Below are 23,751 nucleotides of genomic sequence, written 5' to 3'. Positions count from 1 at the left end.
TCGATTTCCGGCCAGGTCAGGGATTTTTCTCTCGACCTGAGGGCTGGTTCGAGGTCCACTCAGCCTACGTGATTAGAATCGAGGAGCTATCTGACGGTGAGATGGCGGCCTCGGTCTAGAAAGCCCAGAATAACGACTGAGAGGATGCGTCGTGCTGACCACACGGCCCCTCGTAATCTGCAGGCCTTCAAGCTGAGCAAAGGTCGCTGGGCAGGCGAAAGCCTTTTCAAGGGCGTTAAGTGCTGGGAGGGGGGGGGGGGGGGTACGGGGTTAGCCCCATCTTATTAAACGTTCTCTTCCAAAGATCTAACTTTACTTAAGCTTCAGTCTCACCCCACAACGTGATTGTCATCAGCAATAAATAAAGCACTTTTCAGCTTATCTCCCTTTATGTTACAGCCTCTATTACCATATCATGGTAACGAAGTGTAGTGGGAATAAAACACTACCCTGTTGAACTCCACTCATGGTTGCAAACCACTCCGATATACCAGCTTGGACATGAATTTGTCAAAAAAGAGTAGCTGCATAATATTCTGTTATACAGGTTGACTAATTTTCCATGTTGTGTCAAATTATAACTTCTGTTTCTTTCTCTTTTTGCCATACAAGTGTAAGGTTAGTTGGCTGAAAACGTTTGGATTTGATGTTGGTTTCAGTTGAGTACCGTTTTTCCGAGGTTATGAGCGAGTTCCATTTTCTGTCTAGTGTATTTTGTTTACTGGTCTGTGTGTTCTTTAGTTTATTTGTGATGTGTTTTTGTAGGGAATTCCATTGTAATGGGGATAAAAGTGTGGTAATTTCCAAGTGGACCTCATAAAGTTTGTTGTTCAAAATTGACTTTTTCTTATGTAAAAAATTAATTTCCTCCTGTATCCAAATCTTATCTGTCTTTAATTGAGTGAATCTAGTTCTTGTAGTGTACCTGAGCATCTTTTTAGTAAATTTTAGAAAATTAGGTGTCACATCATTATTAAGGCATATCTTAAGAAAGGTTATGTCTTTACCTATTTTTGCTAATTTCACTTTCGTATTATAGTAGAAATTAGCTTTCTTTCTTGCCTGGATGGCATTCCCATTACAGATTATGAATCTCATTGTTGAATCCGTATTGACGGTTGAACTTCTTACAAAATTGTACAAAACTATTTCAATCTTCCTAGCAAATACTATATATTTTTACGTCCAATTAAGACGAAAGTTCACGCATAAATAGACATGTTTCAACCGGGCATTGGGTCATCCTCAATAAGACATGTATGATGCATTAAAAACATAGGAAACACACAAAATGTAATATGTATTAGTTAAAAAGTTTTGAAAAAACATGATGAAAGTTAAAAAACTGTGAAATGTTGATAATTAAAACAGTCTTAAGCTGGAAGTCTTTCTGTTTCAGTGCTTTTTGTTGTCCTTTGGTGTGGATCAACTGGTATCTACATACTGTTGGCTTAGTTTTTGTGTTCCGACCTGGGCTGATATACATAAGCATTATTGAAGTTGAACCGTCTGATTTTAGTCTGTTAAATGGATAATACAAATCGAATTAAGGTTGAAAAGTGATGACTAACAGGAACAACATTTAGATTAAGTTATGAAGAACGAAAATTTACTTATATTACATGGCCTGCTTGTATCACCCGTGTTCTCTGATTATGCAGTCCAACGCTCGACTGACTTGCTCTCGCAGTCGAGACGCAAGATGTGTTGCTGCAAGGAAGTGGAGTGGAGAAATAGGGCATGGCTTGCAGGAGAATGGTTTTTTCAGAATAATGAGGCCGGTGAGTGAAACCGAGTATAATAATTGTGAGTTTTATGTTCCTGTTTTTTTACTACAAATGATCGGAATAAATGTTTCCCATATTATGTTCCTTTTTTTTTTTTTTTTTTTTTTTTTTTCCGTTTGTCTCATTTAAGTTGAGGGCTGGGTTCTTATATTGATCCATACTGATGTAAAAATTCTCTAAAATATTGAGTAGTGGACCTTTTTGTTCACAATGTAGAATTTTTAGATCTTGATCTATTGTAGTATAATTTTGATCATAGTCGTTGTGATGTTCTGTATATCTTGTGAGGAAGTTCTTACCAGTTTGTCCGATGTAATTTGACCTGCATCTCTGACATACCAGTTTATATATCCCAGAATTTGTGTATTTATTGCTGGTATTTACTGTGTGAAGGTTAAATAATATTCTTTCAATAGTGATTATTATTGCTAAATGTGAATGTGGCATATTTTTCTTTAGTTTTTGTTTCTTTCATTAAAGTAGTTGTGGGCTAGTCAGTATGTTTATTGATTAGCTTATTTATAAATTTTGTGTTGAATCCGTTGTTCAAAGCTATTTCGCCGATGGTCTTGGTTTCTTTTTTCAAATTTTTCTTTGAGAGCGGGATTTTTAAAGCTCTTTATAACATGCTATTGTAGACAGCTTTTTTGTGAGCTTCAGGATGTATTGAATTTTATTTAATGGTGTTAGCAGTGTAAGTTGGTTTCCGGTAAATGCCAGATGATTGTTCTTACGACGTGATATTGTTATGTCTAAATAATTAAGCGAGTTATTGTTCTCCATTTCCATAGTGAATTCAATATTCTGATCTAAACTGTTGAGTAGTTCTAAAATTTCATTTTCTTCATTAACGCTGCTATCCATGACTATGACAACTGAAATCAACATCAAATCCAAAGGTTTTCATCCACCAGTTATGAACTTTAGTAAAGTAAGGTTAGCTGGCTTCGGGAAACAGCAATGTATAGTAAGAACATATTTTGTGTACGTCATCGTTGTGCCTTGAAATACAGTTATGTGACTATGTTGTCGGATAAATACTGACCCGCAGCACACTCACTTAGAATGAAAATTTGTTGAAGTAGTTCATGCAGTACTGAACCTTAGATGAAAAGGTCAGAGTTTAAGCTGAAATATATCACATAGCATTTATCTGGGCACAACGACGATACATTTGTTAATAACATGTGGAAAACATTATTTCACTCTTTATTCTTGTGTTACGTATGATTTTTATTGTGAGGTTCCATCCCATATTACAAAGAAATAACCTTTCCTCCCACCCCTAATCCATTGATGACACACTGGTAGTGTCTGGATTTTTTCTGTGAGCATTGGTAACCCAAGTACATGGAATTGGTTGATAATAAGGAAAGAAAATAAACAACGATAGTAAAAGTCACAGAAGGTAAGAACCAGCTCAGAGAGCTACAAAATATTTAAGAATCACATCTGAATAGCATAGTAGTTACGTGAGGAGATAACTTATTAGAATTCTGAGGGGTCGCTTTACAGGCTGGTAAATTTCACTGGTGGTGTCATGTAGGGGATGTAAGTCAAACATATAGGTCAATGTGGATATTAAAAGGTGCAAGCAAGGGGACAAAGGAGATGGTATATTTAACACTTGTAAATATAACAACAGTAGGGGTGTGGGGTCCATATAAAGATAAAAGAACTGGAGTGGGTACCATACAGAAGAAAGCCAGTAGGTATGTGATGGGGACCACAGTACCACTAGCAGTGTCAATGGCATTCTAAGGAAAGTCAGATGAGAAATTTTATCAGAAAAGTGGTTGAGACCAAGAATGGGGAGCACGTACTTTGTATATACTGGGGAAAGTGCTTGACAGGGTATTCAAAATTATTAAAGACAAAGTGTTTATAGAGGTAGTTTTGATGATGGGTTGAGAATAATGGTAAGTCAGTGGCAAAATATTAATTTATGTGAAGTGGGGGTACACAGAATGGAAAGCTTAACAAAGGACATTTCCAGCCCTTTTTGAAAATATGTGCATTCGTTCATAGGCAGAATGATGTCATGGCAGGAAAAAGTACGAGCTCAGCAGAAGATCATTTTAGATTTTACAGCATATTTAAGTATACAGTTTGCGTTCATTTTGTAATTCCTTATGATTATAAAGTATCCCATTTGCAAAATACATCTATTGATTAGGGACCATCAAAACTTTAATTACCTCTAGGATGGCTTTTCTATATTCACTGGGTGAGTTGGTCATGCGGTTAGGAGCGCGCAGCTGTGAGCTTGCATCCGGGAGATAGTGGGTTTGAATCCCACTGTTGGCAGTCCTGAAGATGGTTTTCCATGGTTTCCCATTTCCACACCAGGCAAATGCTGGGGCTGTACCTTAATTAAGGCTATGGCCACTTCCTTCTCATTCCTAGGCCTTTCCCATCCCATCGTCGCCACAAGACCTATCTGTGTCGGTGCGACGTAAAGCAAAACAGCAAAAGAATTTCTATATTCATATTATTTGAAATGCAGAATATGTTAGATACTTTCAAACGATGTACTGTACATCACTTTGTTGGTTGAGCAGTACTACATTATCACCATCTTATATGTGAAAAACTTTCGGGCTTTTGTAATTTCAACTATGAGTATAATTTATATTTACAGTACTTCTACTGATGAAGAACATCTAGATTAGAATTCTCGTTTCATTTATACTAATGAGAGGATAAATAACGGGGTCCACTCAGCCTCAGTAGGTCAACTGAGTAGAGTGGGGTTCGATTCCCCTTCAGCTATCCTCGAAGTGATTTCCAGAGGTTTCCTGCTTCTCCAGGCAAATGCTGAGATGGTACGTAGCTTAAGGCCATGGCCGCTTCCATCCCTCTTCCTTGTCTATCGTTTCCAATCTTCCCATTCCCCTACAAGGCCCCTGTTCAGCATAGCAGGTGAGGCCGCCTGGGCAAGGTACTGGTCCTCCTCCCAGCTGTACCCCCCCCGACCCTAAGTCTCAAGCTCCAGGACACTGTCCTTGAGGCGGTAGAGGTAGGATCTCTCGCTGAGTCGGAGGAAAAACCAACGCTGGAGGGTAAAAATACTATGAAAGAAAGAAGGAGAAGATAAATACCAAAGATTGTGCTGTTTGCTTTTAAACATTATAAATCAAGCCTGTATAAAAAGATAGGAATTGTTCTTTTTTTGCTAGCAGTTTAATGTCCCACTAACACACCGAAAGTCTTTGGCGATGTGAGAAAATGGGAAACCACAGAAAATAATTCTCAGGGCTGCCAATGGTAGGATTCAAACTAACCACCTCCCAAATGCAAGTTCATAGCTATACAGCCCTAACCGCACAGCCAACACATAGAAGGACAAATACAGTGACAGGTTTGTGTGGCAAGAAAGAGCAACAGAAAGAGGATACAAAGACAATCTCTCCTCATCAATACCTAGTCTTCTACATCCAATTTATCTCAGCCCTCAATGAACTTGTTTCTCCAGAAATATGTTAATTAAAAGTCCACCTTAGTCAACAGTGTGACCCTTCAAGATCAATTAGACTTTTAATGTGGTATTTTCTCTAGATTATTTTCTACAAACTTTATGTTCTTTTCAAGACTGAAGAATTCCCAAAAGGGCCAAAACATTTATTACTAATTGTATTTCAAATTGACATTTGTGTATTGACTAAGGTGGATTTTTAATTTACATATTCTGTACTGTAAAGTCATTATGGATCAGTTATGAGATTCTTAAATTGCAGAGCTTGTTTCTACTTTCCAGTGTTTGTTAGGGTAAGTTTCACCACTTTTGATGGACATCTTCAAAAATCTTTATTCTTGACGTGGCCAGTGTAGGACAAAAAGAAAATCAGATGAACACAGGAAAAGGCCAGAAACAAAATATTAATGATGAATTCAGGTGATAAAACACTAGGGACACTGGAAAAAATAAAGAAGCAGAAAAGAAGCTATCAATCAGTCACCACTGATCTGCATTTAGGACAGTCGCCCAGGTGGCACATTCCTTATCTGCTATCATTTAAACAAATATTTGCCCCAATTTGTCCTCTTGAATTCCAACTTTATCTTATTGTGATCTTACCTATGTTTAAAAACACCACTCAAACTTATTCGTCAATTAATGTCATTCCACACCATCTCTTCATTGACAAATCAAAACTACCACTTAAAAACAATATGAGAAATTTATTTTTCTTCCACCTATTAAGTACAACTCAATATTTAAGTTAGAGTTATATTCTCATTAAAATAAGAATTGATACATGTTTCGCCCTTTCCTATGGGGCATCATCAGCTGTAGCATTACCTCAAACCATATCAGGTACCTGATTTTTTAAAAATCTGAAATATACTGCAAAATTAAATTAGTTAAAAGCTTCACTTAAAAAAAGCAGTCATTAAATGAGTAACTTGATTTAGATACAAGTAGAATAAGAAATATTGATGGCCTTGAGCCATGGTCAATGTTGAATATGAATGGAAGTATAAAATATTGTTTTCAAAATGATGAAAGTGAGTAGAGAATGAAGATAAAATTGATTATATAAAAACTTAGTAAGGAAATGTATTCCAGTACTGTGCCACTTTCACGTAATATTAGACCTTGGCATGTGTACTTGATATAGTTTCAAGATATTGAATAAGTTCTAAAATTTTAGTTTGTAAACTGGCCCAGAAAGACGTTATATTTATGTCGTTGTTCTACTTGAGCACCTATGTTGAACACTTTATTAGAGAACAACTTGATGAGGCTGCTGTAATGTCATTAGACCAACTTCTTACGTTGAGAAATATTCTGTGTTGATAGTGTGCTTCACTGTTGTTAGAATGTTCAGATGTTGGTTTACTAAATGACAGACCGAGCTCGATAGCTGCAGTCGCTTAAGTGCGGCCAGTATCCAGTAATCAGGAGATAGTGTTTTCGAGCCCCACTGTCGACAGCCCTGAAGATGGTTTTCTGTGGTTTCCCATTTTCACACCAGGCAAATGCCGGGGCTGTTCCTTAATTAAGGCCACGGCTGCTTCCTTCCAATTCCTAGGCCTTTCCTATCCCATCGTCACCGTAAGACATATCTGTGTCGGTGCGACGTAAAGCAAAAAAAAAAAAAAAACAACTAAATGAAAGGGGGTTGTCAAACTGTGGTATAAGTTTAATGTTATGCTGTCCTATGTGTGCAACTCTAAAAGGAAGGAGAGATCTATAATTAATTAAATTGAAAAAATGGAAGAAAAAGAAGGGTGGATTTACACGTAAACTTTGAGTCTGTAGTGTTATCACTTACCTTTTATATTGCTCGATTGTTATCCTGTCGTGTGAGAGGTTTCTGGAATACTGGCAGTTGCCAACGTTCTGCTCCTCGTATTGTTGTCGACAGTGGGGCTCGAAAACACTATCTCCTGATTACTGGATACTGGCCGCACTTAAGCGACTGCAGCTATCGAGCTCGGTCTGTCATTTAGTAAACCAACATCTGAACATTCTAACAACAGTAGAGGGGAGTGGACTTGAGAAGGTGGGGCTATGGGCTTGTTCCCATTCGGAGAGGAGGAGTCGTGCGATATGTTTATCGGCTTAATGGGAGTGCTTACTGATTTTGTTTTAAAAACTTCGAAAAACTTTTTGTCTTGAAGGTTTAACTTATTAAACAAGATTATTATTAGATCATATAGCATTTATTATCTATTGGATTGTTTAGGTTTTTTATGTTGTATTTCTGGTCCAAGAAAATGTACAAATTCTCAAACTCTGTCATGAGTTTGCCTTTTTTCAATTCTTTTTAAAATTTGGAGATCTTGTTCGATTGTGGTGAAGCTGTGTCCTGTGTCCTTCATATGATTACTCATTGCTGAGTATTTATCATGTCTCTGGGCATTAAAATGCTTGGCATATCTAGTTGTGAAACTTCTTCCGGTTTGACCGTTATAAGAAAAATTGCACTTGGCACATTTAAGTCTGTAAATGCTGGAACCAGAATATTTGTTGTTGTCAGAATTTATCGTGTTGTGGTTGAAAAGCAACTTTTGATTTGAGTTTTGAGTCTTAAAGACAATTTTAATTTCATGCTTTTTTAAAGGATTGGCAATTTGATGTATGATCAGATTGGTGTAGGTAAAGGTTGCATATTTGGATTTGCTTGTTTCTATTGGGGAGAGGTTTGTGGCTAGTTTTAATTTCACTTTGTTGATTTTTTTTTTAAATATATATATGATTGAGGGATTAAATCCATTGGAGCTGGCTATTTCTTTTATGGTAGTTATTTCCTTCTTTAGATTAGCGGTCGAAAGAGGAATTTTTAGCACTCTGTACACTAAACTGTAATTTGAAGCTTGTTTTGTGACTGTGGGTGTAGAGAATTTTGTTTTATGGTTGTGGGAGTAAAAGCAGATTTCCTATACATTTAAAAGTCAAATTTGTTTGAAGTTCTTGCATTTGTGATATTGAGAAAATTAATTGAATTGTCTTCGTCCTCCTTAGTGAACTTGATACAGTTATCTAAGCTGTTTAAATAGGTTAGTATATTTTCACTATTGTTACATCTTTTGTCAATTATTTGTCCAATAATGGACCATTTATATTGGCATTATAAATTTACTTATTCAGGACAAATATTTCAGGTTCCCTATGAAAATCAACATATATATCATCTGATGGCCAGGCAGGCATCAATTTTTGGTGATGAGACAGTCTCTCATAGTGCACTGGCACTGCCGGTGGCTCCAAGTAGCCTACACAGTGGCCTCCGTGGTATGCACTAGCCATGCGTCTTGGTGGGTGTGCTATTTACCAACTGACGAGCCCAACTTAGCACAATGGAGTGAAACGCTGGCAACCAGGAATGAGTTAACTGGAAGATTTATAATGTCCAATAATGGACCATTTATATTGGTATTATTAAGTGATATGTTCTGAGCTGTCAGCGGAGAGATGGTGTGGAATGACATTAGTAGACAAATAAGTTTGAGTGGCCGAAACAGACTTTCAACATATTAGGTCGTGTTATGTGCATGTAGTACGTGTTGAAGGGATGTTAAGTACAGAACAAAAATGGCCAGCCGGACACCAGTGGGATCCGAACCCACAACCTCCCGATTTCGCGTCGGTTGCTCTACCAATTGAGCTATGGTACTTAACATCTCTTCAACACGTACTACATGTACGTAACACGACCTAATACGTTGAAAGTCTGTTACGATTACAATGCGGTCGTGAAAATTCAATATTCAAGTTTGAGTGGCGTTTAAAAGTAGGAAAGATCACAATATGAAGATAAAGTTGGAATTCAAGAGGACAAATAGGGGCAAATATTCATTTATAGGAAGGGGAGTTAGGGATTGGAATAACTTACCAAGGGAGATGTTCACTAAATTTCCAATTTCTTTGAAATTATTTCAGAAAAGGCTAGGAAAATAACAGATAGGGAATCTGCCACCTGGGCGACTGCCCTAAATGCAGATCAGTATTGATCGATTGATTGATGTTCATTTTATCCTCATTCCTATCTTTCTTCATCTGATTTTTTTAATATAATAAGTTTTCTCTTGCTCTATTCTTTATAGTGCTGGGAGAAGCATAAATTGTTATATGTGAAGAATGATTGAATAGCAATTCCACGAAGAAGAGAGAAAGAGAATGGTTGCTCTTGTGAGAACAGTACAGTACCTCTGTGCTTCAGTCCAATTCTTGTAATTACCAGTAAAGTTGGGAAGTAATACATACCTCTACAGATTTGCTTAGACAGCCTATGACTTTCTTAGCTGCTGTACAACTCTTCTTTTCTGAAATAAAATGAGAAGTCATTTTTTTATTATTAGTAGTATAAGAAGTATAGAGAACAGAGCTTCCTATTTTTTTTATTTTTTTTTACAAGTTGCTTTATGTCGCACTGACACAGGTAGGTCTTATGGCGACGATGGGAGAGGAAAGGGCTATGAGTGGGAAGGAAGGAGCCATGGCCTTAATTAAGGTACAGCCCCAGCATTTACCTGGTGTGAAAATGGGAAACTACCGAAAACCATCTTCAGAGCTGCCGACAGTGGGGTTGGAACCCACTATCTCCCAAATGCAAGCTCACAGCTACGCGTCCCTACCCACACGGTCACCTCACTCGGTGGGTAGAAGTTGGCATCATGGGTGGTAGGTTCAGATCTGAAAGTGTGCTGGGGTAATTGTTGTGGTAAAAAATGTGTGACAGCACCTAATCTCTGAAGTCATGCTGGAAGGATCTGGTCAGCACTTGTGAAATTTTAAGGAAGATAGTGTGTTTCCCTGAAAGTACACAGAGAGGCAAAGTAAATGCAACACTAGGTAAATAAAAACAATCTATCAACATACATTGTAATATAAGTATTTCATCATTGTTCCCAAGCATTTTTCTGGTGAAAGCATCCCCTGTGAGAAGACTTTCCACTTCACAGTATGCATTGTTTGCAGTAACATGACTGTAAAACACCTGCAGTAATATTACTGGCACATACAGTAGTCTGGCTACCAGCATGATGTGATTAGATTGTTTTTCTTGTACTATTACTTTAATTGTTATTGATTTGTGTGATGAATTTGCACTTTTTAAGGAATTCTTGAGGCATTTCAAACAACATTCTGTGAAGTAAAGATGCCGCTAAGTAGAGAGGAAGCTGCGAAAATAGTAACGTTGGTGAAAGATGGGCGGAGTATGTGATATGTTGCTCAGATGGTACGAGTCAATGACCCCACTATTCAAAGGACATACCAAAGGTTCGGGGAACTTGGTACCTTCTGCAGCAGAAATGGATCAGACCAAAGAAGGGTAACATCTGCCAGAAACTATCAATTTTTACAGCTACAGGTTCTGCGTGATCATCACACAACACATCCATAAAAGTACAATTCAGGCAGAGAAAAGAAAGGGTTCCGCCTATTCAGTACACTTTTACTAATAATGTAAATGCTTAAAATATCATGGTACTAGATTTGACGTCCATTGAGGTCATCTTCAGCCATGAGAGCTATAAAATTGACTAGTCAAAGACATGAATATATACAATAAATGTGTTAAAAATTGAGTTCTCTTGAAGAACATGATCAAATCAAATCAAATCAAATTATCTTTATTTGCAAATGAGGTGTCTACCTCGGTGGCAAATGGTACACTAAAATACATTATTGTCAAGCACTGAATAGTAAATTAACAAGAGAAGAAAATTTTCCTATAATACAATATTATACAATATTATACAATTTACGTAAGGTAGCAGGTAGGGACCCTCTTCGGAGGTAGCCCTGCCCAGGGATTGGCGCCCCTGCCTATGTGAGTCCCAGAGCACACTGACCCGGTGTGTAGCATCTGGTAAGGGTCCCAGCTCAGGGTTACGAGTGAAGCCCTCAACGGAATCTACAGCAGAGAAGATGGACTTCTGAATGGTGGAGATTGCGGAAGAGGCAGCCCAGTGCTTAGGGAATAATATAAGTACACTTGGCATCAGCAGCGTCTGTTTCCCATGTCAGGGGCGGCTGCAAGGGCGTCTGTTCCCCATGTAAGGGGCGGCCTAAATAATTGCTGGCAGTAGCTCTAAAATGCCTTTGGGAGTGGCGACCCCATTGTAATCAACGCTCCTGAATAAGATTCGGAGTGGCCAACCCTGAAGGCGTTTAGTCTTCACCCCTAGTAAATTTCTTTACTAGTTCGCATACGATGATAACCAACGACGCAGATGTCACTACCCCAGGGAGTATCCAATCTCCCGTCACCAATGGTGGCGCATTCAGGCCTTCGGATTCTGGGGAGCCTGACCTCATCGTGCGGGGAAAGACGGAGTTCCCCAATATCACCAACCTATTGAGACCCAAAACTGTCACACACTTTGGAACCATCAATATTCAAACCCTCTGTAAGACCGGAAAACTCAAGCAATTGACGGACATCCTGCATAAGCGCAAAATTGCAATAACAGCAGTCCAAGAAACCCGATTTACTGATGATGTGGCTTTTGAGTCAGAAGGTTATAGAGTAATCAAGGGGAAACCAGCATCTAAGAACACACATGGCTCCAGCGTTTTTGGTACAGCTTTTTTAGTACGACGTGATATAATGGATTCTGTCATCGGATTTACATCAGCTAGCGAACGCATCTCTGTGTTATCTCTAAGATGTGGCAACAAGGGATACTCTATTGTAAATGCACATGCTCCAGTTAATGATGACAATAAGAAGAACCCTGAAAAGGTCGAAAGTTTCTGGCAGATGCTAGAAGACGAGATCGGTAAGATCCCCGGTCACCATGTCAAAATACTCGTAGGTGACTTCAACGCTCAACTGGGAAAAGAACGACAGTACCAAGATATACTGGGGCCTTACACAGCACATAGATGAACAAACACCAACGGCAAGCGCTTAATTGAACTGTGTAGATTACATCAGTTGAAGATCATGTCCACAGTTTTCCCCAGAAAGCCAAAATACCAGACCACCTGGCAATCACCGAACGCAGCTATAGGATCATTTCAAATCGATCATGTTGCAATCAGTGTAAAATGCAGGAAAGAGATCATGAATGTCAGAGTTCGTAAAGGATGGAATGTTGATTCTGACCATTTCTTCACACAAATAAAGACCAGATTACTGCCCAAACGAAATAGACCTTCTACCACAGTTCCACCAAGGATTGATCCCCAATTCCTGTCGGAGAATAAAGAACGTTTTGCAACCGACATCTTGCAAAAAGATATGAAAGACTGGAACCAACTGAAGTCCACCATATGCGAAACGACCAATAACCTCGGACAACCTCGAAGGAGGAGACGGCATAGATGGTGGAATACTGAATGCGATCTTGCAGTTGATGAGCGTGCCGCAGCGTGGACGAAGTGGTACTCGACTAAACGAAAGGAAGATTGGGAGAATTTCAGAATGATGCGGAAACTGTCGAGTAAGACCATCAGACGTGTGAAAAGATCTTACGATCGGTCAAGACTGGAGAAGTTAGATGAAGAATTCAAAATGTACAACACCAGAAACTTTTATCGGGCCTTCAAAGAGGAACTTTCAGGTTATAAACCACAATGTCTTCACTTTAAGAATACAGACGGGGAGTTGGTCACCTGCAACAGCCAGAACGTGGAACTTTTGGCAAACTACTTTGAGCAGCTGCTCAATTGCGAAGAGCCCACGGAAAGATTACCTGTTGAAGATCCTCCAGAGATACACCTCCCATCTAACCCACCAACAATGCAGCAAGTTGCTAATGCCATCGGACATCTTAAGAACTGCAAAGCACCCGGGGAAGATGGCATCATTGTGGAAGCTCTAAAAGCAGGTGGAAATAAGATCACAGAGGCCATACACCAGATCTTGATCGATTGCTGGGAGACTGGCAGGATCCCTGATGACTGGAAATCAGCTATCATACACCCTTTACATAAAAAAGGTGACCGCAGTGATGTCAACAACTACCGAGGGATATCTCTGCTGTCAGTAGCATACAAAGTGCTGTCAAGGATTTTACTGGACAATGTAGAAAGCCAATGTGATCGAACGATTGGTGAATATCAAGGAGGATTTCGGCGGGGACGGTCTTGTACCGAGCAGATCTTCAACCTAAAAACCATTCTCCAACTAAAACAAGTAAGGAGTATGAACATCGTTGTGGTTTTCGTCGACTTTAAAAAAGCTTATGATTCCATCGACCGCCGGACACTCTTCTCCGTACTGCAAGAACGAGGTGTTGATTACAACACACGCACCCTCATCCAACAGACTCTTACGGATACAACATCTAAGGTGAAGTTCAGGGGAGAACTATCTCGGACTTTCAAGATAAAAACTGGAGTACGGCAGGGTGATGGCCTCTCACCCATTCTGTTTAATCTAGTGCTTGATAAAGTCATCAAGAACTGGGAATGTACACTGAGGAATCTAGAAATCAAACCAGTTGCCATTGGAGCCGGGACTCGAAAGATTGAGATCAGGTGCCTAGCATTCGCAGATGACATTGCAATCCTAACCAACAACTCTAAGGATGCTGTCATTGCTATTGAAGCCCTGCACGAGATAGCGGTGAAGGCTGGATTACACATATCGTATGACAAAACTAAGTACTTTGAGACTCGGCATCCCGATAACCCCCCTTTGACGACCATACATGGAACGATTGGGAAAGTCAATCGCTTCCGCTATCTTGGTGAATGGGTCCACCCCAATGGTAGAGACGGTACATCCATCCTAGAAAGATGTAACAAACTCAATGCAGCGTACCAACTATCCCACAACCATTATAATAAGAGGTGCATTTCGAAAAATGCTAAGATCTGTCATTACAAAACTGTTGTCAGACCACAGTTTTTGTATGCCTCAGAGACCCTCCTGATGAACAAAAAAGGCACCATGGATGATCTAGAGAAAGCCGAAAGACGTATCCTCAGGAAAATTCATGGACCGAGATTGCTCCCAGATGGAACCTACAGACTTAAATCGAACTCTGAACTGTATCGACAGTTAGAATCAGCCAATACCAGCATGCGACGTAGGAGGCTTAAGTTCTATGGACACCTACAACGAATGGACAGCAACAGGCTTACCAAGAAGATCTTTTCTTTGGTTAAAAGCTACAAGACTGGAAGCTTGTGGCTTAATGAAGTACAGAAGGACTTGGATTCGGCTGGGATTTCAGATATTGATATAGAAGATCGTTCCAAATTTTGTGCTATGGTACAGTCTTGGACCCCACCACCTAGAGTTCCTAGAAGTCGGAAGCCCCTTTCACAGGAGAGAAAGGAGAAATTATCAGCAGGGCTCAAAAGATATTGGAAACAAAGAAGAGCATCGAGGAAGAACTAGTCACCAGCGCTCCTTAGTGGGCTTAAATCAATAATAATATACAATTTACGCTAACAATTTTTTCTATTAAACACACAGCTCATCCTTAATAATTTATATTGTTTACAAAATTCTACTTATAATCTCCTGTACTACTTACAAATATAGTCAACTGATATACAGTATGTGGAATTACTTCAAATGTTACTATACAACTGGTATAAGATTAAACTTTACATTGCATTTATGTACTTATTTATTATTATTTTTTTTTTCTTTTTTTTTTACCCATTCTGGAACCTAAGTAGCATAACGACCTGCAGTGTCTTAACCAGAACCCCTTTTGCCACCACTTTTCAGAGTTCCTGAAGGGCCTTCACAGCTACCGTAGCTTTCCCAGGGCCCTCGAAGTCCCCACTGTACTTCACCCCTACAGGCAGTCCCCTACTTTGGCTGTCCAAACTCCTTAGACCAGGGGATGGAATTAATTTATTCACACACATTTTTTAAAATTTTATTTACAATAACCTGCACTGGTCGAGTGCCCTCTAACACTTCATTTATTTTCTCTGTTGCTGTTTATTCTCTTCTTGAATATCTGTACAGATGTTGGAAAAGGATCAAACACTACCCCTGGTAAACTGTTCCACTCCTTCACACCCTTCCCAATGAATGAAAATTTACCCCAATCGCTTCGACTAAAATTCCTTCTAATTTTATATTTGTTGTCAGTCCTGCCGATATAATTATTTTCCAACTGGAGCCTCTCACGGATATCTCCCCATGCTTCTTCTCCTGTATAGGCTCTATATAATCCTATAAATCTAGTTTTCTCCCTTCTCTCACTTAAAGTTTCCCACCCAAGTTCCTTTAACATTTCTGATACACTACTCTTTCTCCTGAAATCCCCCGTTACAAATCTTGCTGCTTTCCTCTGCACACTATCTATTTCTTTTATTAGGTATTATTGGTGAGGATCCCAAACACTGTTTGCATATTCCAATAATGGACGAACCATACTCAAGTAACTTTTTCCTTTTAACTCTTTGTTGCATCCTTAAAGTAGCCTCATTACGACATGTAACGATCTGTATGCTTTCCCAACAATGTCATCAACATGACCCTTCCAGTGCAAATTACATTCAAATCTCACACCTAAGTATTTGCACTTGCCATCTTTTGGGATAACTACCTCATCCAAAGTACACTGACTGACAGAGCAAATGCAACACCAAGGAGGAGTGGTTCGAAAGGGATGAAAGTTGGGGAAAAAACAGAGTCGGCACGGAAGAATAATTGATGTTTATTTCAAACCGATATGCAGGTTACACAATGCGCACGGCATCGACTCAGTAGGATGTAGGACCACCGCGAGCGGCGATGCACGCAGAAACACGTCGAGGTACAGAGTCAATAAGAGTGCGGATGGTGTCCTGAGGGATGGTTCTCCATTCTCTGTCAACCATTTGCCACAGTTGGTCGTCCGTACGAGGCTGGGGCAGAGTTTGCAAACAGCGTCCAATGAGATCCCACACGTGTTCGATTGGTGAGAGATCCGGAGAGTACGCTGGCCACGGAAGCATCTGTACACCTCGTAGAGCCTGTTGGGAGATGCGAGCAGTGTGTGGGCGGACATTATCCTGCTGAAACAGAGCATTGGGCAGCCCCTGAAGGTACGGGAGTGCCACCGGCCGCAGCACATGCTGCACGTAGCAGTGGGCATTTAACGTGCCTTGAATACGCACTAGAGGTGACGTGGAATCATACGCAATAGCGCCCCAAACCATGATGCCGCGTTGTCTAGCGGTAGGGCGCTCCACAGTTACTGCCGGATTTGACCTTTCTCCACGCCGACGCCACACTCGTCTGCGGTGACTATCACTGACAGAACAGAAGCGTGACTCATCAGAGAACACGACGTTCCGCCATTCCCTCATCCAAGTTGCTCTAGCCCGGCACCATGCCAGGCGTGCACGTCTATGCTGTGGAGTCAATGGTAGTCTTCTGAGCGGACGCCGAGAGTGCAGGCCTCCTTCAACCAATCGACGGGAAATTGTTCTGGTCGATATTGGAACAGCCATGCTGAAGAATGGCGGTTGACGTGGCGTGCGGGGCTGCCACCGCTTGGCGGCGGATGCGCCGATCCTCGCGTGCTGACGTCACTCGGGCTGCGCCTGGACCCCTCGCACGTGCCACATGTCCCTGCGCCAACCATCTTCGCCACAGGCGCTGCACCGTGGACACATCCCTATGGGTATCGGCTGCGATTTGACGAAGCGACCAACCTGCCCTTCTCAGCCCGATCACCATACCCCTCGTAAAGTCGTCTGTCTGCTGGAAATGCCTCCGTTGACGGCGGCCTGGCATTCTTAGCTATACACGTGTCCTGTGGCACACGACAACACGTTCTACAATGACTGTCGGCTGAGAAATCACGCCAACGCCGTGTCCCATTTATCGTTCGCTACGTGCGCAGCACAGCGGCGCATTTCACATCATGAGCATACCTCAGTGACGTCAGTCTACCCTGCAATTGGCATAAAGTTCTGACCACTCCTTCTTGGTGTTGCATTTGCTCTGTCAGTCAGTGTATATTCAAATTCAGTTTTAAAGCTCCTGTTTGTAAAAGTTGTAACAGTTGATTTTCCTCCATTAACCTTCATATTATTTTCTTTCACCCATTGTTGGATACTTTCAAGGTCCCTTTGTAATTCTGAACAATCCTCAATGTTGTTTATTTCCCTATAAACAATTATGTCATCTGCATACAATCTTAGTTTTGATGTTATATTGTTCCCTAAATCATTTGCATATATTGAGAAAAGTAACGGATCGATTATACTACCCTGTGCAATTCCCTTCCAAACTTTCTCTTCCTGCGATACATCATTTCCTACTTTGACTTTCTGAACCCTTGAATTTAGAAATGTTTTTATCCAACGTGAAACGCTTACGTCCAATCCTATTCAAAGGCGTTGGAAAGATCTATGGCTATGCAATCTAACTGACCTCCTGAATCCAATTGATCTGATATGTCCTGCTGAAATCCCTGAAATTACAACACATCTAGTTGAGAAGTTACATCAAAGTTCTGTTCTAGAAACATGAAATAAAGTTTTCACAAGCTTGGCTTGTGGTTGAAAATAGTGAGCACAGAATCATACAACTGAAGAGTTATGTCATAACAACATGACTTATGGTATCTGACTATTTTGTATCTGATTAAAGTGACATAGCATGATTGAATATCCACTGGGGTCGTCTCGATATAGTTAATTGGAGTGCATAAGAAGTGCTGGAGATGTTTTCAATGCGGATCAAGTTAAGAAAAGTGTCTCCTGGTTATGAAGTCCAATGTGTGTTTAAGAAGCTGGCAGAAAATAAAAGAATCAATAGTCCACCTAATGTACTAAATGTTAATGTACTTACTTCTGTTCATTAGGGTGTCCTCAGGTTTAGTTTCATCCTGAGTTTCTTCTTCTGAGCTTTTTGAACTGTCTCCTGTTTCTCCAAAGATTTCCTTGAGAGATGCTATGCACTCCATAAGCCTCTCTTGTGTTCTCTCCTTCTGCTTGTCATCAGTGATGTTAGTACTTGCCCAGGTTGTCAGCAAATCCTTGTCGGGCATGTCGGAACTGTCCAGCTGAAATGAAGGAGAAATAATATCTCAAAGACAATACAAATTGTTATAAAAATAATATGAATAAGAGACAGACTACCAACATAAACAAATATTTCATCAAATCAGTGTAGTGATGTGATATACTTGTGACGTACTCGTTCCACTTTTGAGGTCAGAAAAGCACAGTACTGTGTCTAGTTTGCATTTGCAATATTAGCTTCTAATAGGAAACATCATCCACAAGAGAACAATGGATAGTTTGTTGAGATGGAACTGAGCTACTTGGCTATGTAGCTGTTGGTTTGTATTTGGGAGGTAGTGGGTTTGAACTCCACTGTCGACAGCACTGAAGATGGTTCCACAGTTTTCCCTGTGGAGGTTGTGAAGATAATGTACTGTAGATTCCATTGTTATTTCATGGAGTTTACTGTTTGAAGTTTTAAGGCTATTTATCTTCCACTGTTGGTATAATTTTGTAATAATGTCTGTGGGGTGTAACTATTGTTAGACCGGGCGAGTTGGCCGTGCGCGTAGAGGCGCGCGGCTGTGAGCTTGCATCTGGGAGATAGTAGGTTCGAATCCCACTATCGGCAGCCCTGAAAATGGTTTTCCGTGGTTTCCCATTTTCACACCAGGCAAATGCTGGGGCTGTACCTTAATTAAGGCCACGGCCGCTTCCTTCCAACTCCTAGGCCTTTCCTATCCCATCGTCGCTATAAGACCTATCTGTGTCGGTGCGACGTAAAGCCCCTAGCAAAAAAAAAAACTATTGTTAGATCGCTTAACGGGAGATATGGAGCTTCTTTACCTGTCTGAACAGCGGATTCATTGCCATCAAGGTATAAGTTGACACTCCGCTGCCTGAAGTTTTTAAACATTATAAGGAAGTGAAAATAATGCAAATTTTACTTGGAATTCCTTTAAGGGACCCCCTTTGCTTGGTCACAGTCCAATGGTTTTGTCACTAACCGGACCCAACCAATCCAGACTAATCGCTTTGTCACTAGCTGGACCTAACCAATCCAGACCAACTGCTTTCTCACTGACCCTAAATATAAATTAATTCAGCTTTTCCACGCTGTCCAACATAGAATGCGCTTCTATTAGTCCAATGTCACTAGTTTTAGTTCCCAGATGAACAGGTTGGCAACATTGTTAGACCACCCGAGCACATACGTCCTCGGCAAGAAATAAACAAATGACAGTCATTCCGCATCCAGCTGAATGCAGTGAGTATTGGGTAGCACGGCGTCAACTAATGATGCAATAAATATCCCTGCCTAAGAGTATCCACACAAGGATGGCTTGTTTGCCTACATTCATGATTTTGTTAAACAATAGTTGTATTTCTTGTACAAGTATGTGTTTCGATGATGGACTCTTTATTGCTTGTAATGCACTTTTTGAATCAGAAAAATCACAAAGACGTTTTTGCAGGTGTTGTTTTCAAAATGTGCTTTATTGCAGAGAGCTCATTAGAGAGGACTGTATAGTAGTCAGGCAGTAGGTATAGCATGGTATGTTCAGGATATATAATTCTACAACCATTTCTTTCCTCACATTTTGATCTATCAGTGTAGATTGCAATGTGCCTTGGGTATCTGTCAGAAATTTCAGGAAGTAATTGATGGAATTGAAATCTGTCAATTTGGTCTTTGACACTGTTGTTTAGTTCAAAGTTAATTGTTGGAAGGGAAATTGTCCATGGTGGGATATTAAGAGAATGATCTGAGAGGAGTATTGCGGAGGGATATTTAGATTTGATTCCTCAAGATGGTGGTTTTGATTCTGGTCTAATGTTTATACCGACTGACTGACCGACAATTAATTCTGATGTGCATTTAAGGCAATCGCCCAGGTGGCAGCTTCCCTATCTGTTGTTTTCCTAGCCTTTTCTTAAATAATTGCAAAGAAATTGGAAATTTATTGAACATCTCCCTTGGTAAGTTATTCCAATCCCTAACTCCCCTTCCTATAAACAAATATTTGCCCCAGTTTATCCTCTTGATTTCCAACTTTATCTTCACATTGTGATCTTTCCTACTTTTAAAGACACCACTCATATATTTATTTGTCTACTAATGTCATCTCTCCACTGACAGATCGGAACATACTAGGATCAAATGCAACACCTGTGAAAAATCCTACATTGGACAAACCGGAAGAAATTTCAATATCAGATACCACGAGCACACTAACGTAATAAAATACAACAAGTTTTCAGCCATCGGCCAACACATGCAAGATTATAACCATAATTTTACCAATATCGAACAGGACATGGACATCCTCGAATTAGCAAACAAGGGCCCTTTACTCAACATAATGGAAAATTACTACATACACCTATACCAATACTTCAACGCCAGTCACAATCTCAATGAAATCTCAGAGAAACCCAACATACTCTTCGATCTATTTATCACTTTCCTCAGAAACAATAATGCAGCCAACCAAAACTCAATCCTAAGTTTAATCAAAGGTACTTTTCCGAGACAATTACCCTTTCTCCCGCACCCTTCAGCTCCGCCTTAAGCCCTCCCCCCTCCCCCACATCCCCCCCAAACCACTCCCAATCTTCCTAAGCCCCCTCCTAACCTGCACAAGCCTGCCCTCCTCTCTGCCCACATTTCTCTTCCCGCCACCAGTCGCACACCATCAGCTAAACTACACACACCGCAGCGCAAGGTAAGCGTCCTTTCACTTTATGGTATCCTCTCTCCGTGCTCTTTGTTTTTTACCGGCTTTTCTCCATTTTAACAGGTTCAATTTGGTTTCCGCTAAGAACTGAGAATTAATATCTCCACGCGCAGTATCCACCTTCTTCTTAACCAGAAATTCAAAAATAACTTCAAGTCCAACAATCAACAATGCTGCCAGTCAACACAGCTTTAATACACCAAATGCCTAATTTCTCTGCTTAAGCTGATCAGTGTCAAGCCGACTCGGCATATAAAGAGTATCAATTTTTACTCTCCAGACTTTGTACACACTTGTATATATTTATATTTTTATATGTGTCATTTTGCATTGTATTCTTTAGTACGAGGACTACTGATATCCATGAGTGTATAATTTTTACAACACTAAGCACCTCATTTATACTTTGTTCCAAACTTCTTAGTATGTATATTCCTCGTATAATTATTAATCATTACTCACCTGTACCATACTAACATTTCTCATTTCATTACCACACTTCACTTTATAAATTATAAATCCATAAGATTCTTACCGTTAAAATAACATGTTTTAGGATTCGACAAGAGTTGTTTATGCTTTAATATGGCTGATGATGACCCCTAGGTGGGTTGAAACTAGTTCCATGTAATTTAAAATATTGTAAATACATAATTAGTATTGAATAGGTGGAAACCTTTACTGTGTTATTCTTCATATGTTACTCTAATACAAAAGTAACTGTCTCAGCAAGACCAAGGGAAGGGTAGGGAGTTTCTGATTGGCTAACGGATATTAGGAAGCACAGCAGCTTGCTTTAAGTGTGCACTCCTGCACAGGCGCAAGCGAGATCTTTGTAACGGTTTAGTGGGAGTACTGATATTCCTATCCTGTTACTTGCTGGTCGGGTACAGATATGCTTTGTATTAGGCTTACTAGTGGTAATACATACAGTAGCGTAGTTTCTCAGAACAGTTATGTGTGGTCTTCCCACCTTGCATCTCAAGTTTCACTCCGTGTTCTGGACAGTGAGTGAGTAAATGTAGTAATTTTAAAAAATTACATCCGATACGATTTATGTGGACAAAAACTCAATTACAGGGAAACAGTTTCTTAGAAACACGTTGAAATAAGGTACCCTATAATAATAGTGATAGTAATTTCTTTTAAATGAAAAATTCTACCGGTTCATATAGTTCTGATAATGTACAAGGTACTCAAATATCAGATCCTGAAAAGCTATCGCAAGTACCATGGGGTGAATCTGTGTGTCCTGAAATTTCGCCATCAACTGCAACCTGTGATGTAGTGCAGAAAAGCTGCTATCATAATGTTTGCCAGTACAAAAAAGAAGGAGTGATATACAGGGGAAAAAGAAGCTGGACAAACCGCTTACACTCTTGTTATCACATATCCACAACCTTTTGTATATGACGAAAGACAATTTTGAAGCCTTTGATACTGGATTTACAGAGCAAGTTGGCTACACGATTTGTGTTACGTAGCTGTTAGCTTGTATTCGGGAGATGGTGGATTCGAACCCCACTGCCGGCAGTCCTCAAGATGGTTTTCGGTGGTTTCCCATTTTCACATGGAGAAAATGCTGGGACTGTTTCTCAGTTAAGGCCACAGTTGCTTCCGTCCTAGTCCTATCCTATCCTGTCCTATCCCATCATCATCGTCGGTGCAACATAAACAACAAATAACAAAAAAGTACTGGATTAAACTCTGCTTACGTCTTGCCTGGTAGGGTTGTTTCCTCATGACCCATTCCGGCAGCATGAGAAGTGTATATGGCACTCGTTTATCAACACATTTTATAAAGTCTGGTCGTAATGTCTGTTTAACTACAGATCCTTGGACATCTACGAATGCACATAGCAGCCACGGTGCTTTTTCTACATGAAGGTTTCGAACTATTGGTTCTCAGAATGTAAATGGATCATTGCAAACATTTTTCTAGGAATAGTTAAGAATGTGAGTGACGAGTTGGTGGGAGAGAAGGAAGCAAGATGAAGACATAGTATTGCTACTTATAAGTACTTACTAAGGTGCAGTTAGGGGCTACAAGAGACAACAGGTATAAGGAATGTTCCTTCCAAAAGTTGACCTGCAATTTGTATTATGTTACTTTTATATCCTAATACTACAGTGTAACAGATACACACGAACATGATACTGGAAAGTAACCATTTGTCCCATCCCTATCCCATACATTGGAACCATACTCTATTTGGGATCTTATCAGAGACTTGTATGCCCTCTTCTTTACATCATTACTACAACCCCTAAAAACCCTTATAACCATGCACAGAGATCTATACCCTTTATTTACAATCCCACTTATGTGATTACCTCAATGAAAATCTTTCCTAGGTATTTACAGTGATCCCCATAAGGAACTTTCACCCCATCAACACAGTAATTAAAACTGAGAAGACATTTCCTATTTGTGTTGGTGTTTATTAGGAAAAGCATACAACTTAATGTGTGATTCAGTCATAGTTGCTACCTTGAGAGCATAAGTCAAACTTAGTTGTCAATGTCTGTGACTGGTGGTTCATTTGCTTCTATTTTAAAAATGGCTGCTAGAGCAATCTGAAGAGCTGTGGACTGGATGGAATCAAGGATTTTGAGTGCACACATTCTTGCGGAATTGTATACACTAATTTAGCCTTAATAATGGCTCTGTACATGTTCATAAGCACTTGGTAGTCTTCCCTCCCTTCCCCTAGTTCCTTGCTGCCAGGATCTTAATTTTGATGGTTATGTTCATAATTTTCATGGCATATCTTTATAATGTAATATAATGAATTAATGTAATTACATTATTAATAATAATAGGTATGAAGATTGCCACTGAAATGGAAACATA

General features: G+C 39.9%; 1 protein-coding gene across 1 annotated transcript in view; it reads right to left on the bottom strand.

Moving 5' to 3' along the window:
- Window positions 1-23,751, bottom strand: part of LOC136879033 (uncharacterized) — a 106,799-nt gene that overhangs the window by 2,680 nt on the left and 80,368 nt on the right. The window contains exons 7-8 of the mRNA XM_067152760.2: window positions 18,005-18,218; window positions 9,502-9,560 (exon numbers count right to left, since the gene is read on the bottom strand). Coding sequence (XP_067008861.2) covers window positions 9,502-9,560; window positions 18,005-18,218 — 273 coding nt within the window. The remainder of the gene's footprint in view (window positions 1-9,501; window positions 9,561-18,004; window positions 18,219-23,751) is intronic.

Source organism: Anabrus simplex, chromosome 8 (assembly GCF_040414725.1).
Source record: "Anabrus simplex isolate iqAnaSimp1 chromosome 8, ASM4041472v1, whole genome shotgun sequence".
In the NCBI taxonomy this organism is placed as follows: domain Eukaryota; kingdom Metazoa; phylum Arthropoda; class Insecta; order Orthoptera; family Tettigoniidae; genus Anabrus; species Anabrus simplex.
Note: the sequence above shows the minus strand (reverse complement) of the source record. Positions and strands in the feature narration are given on the sequence as shown.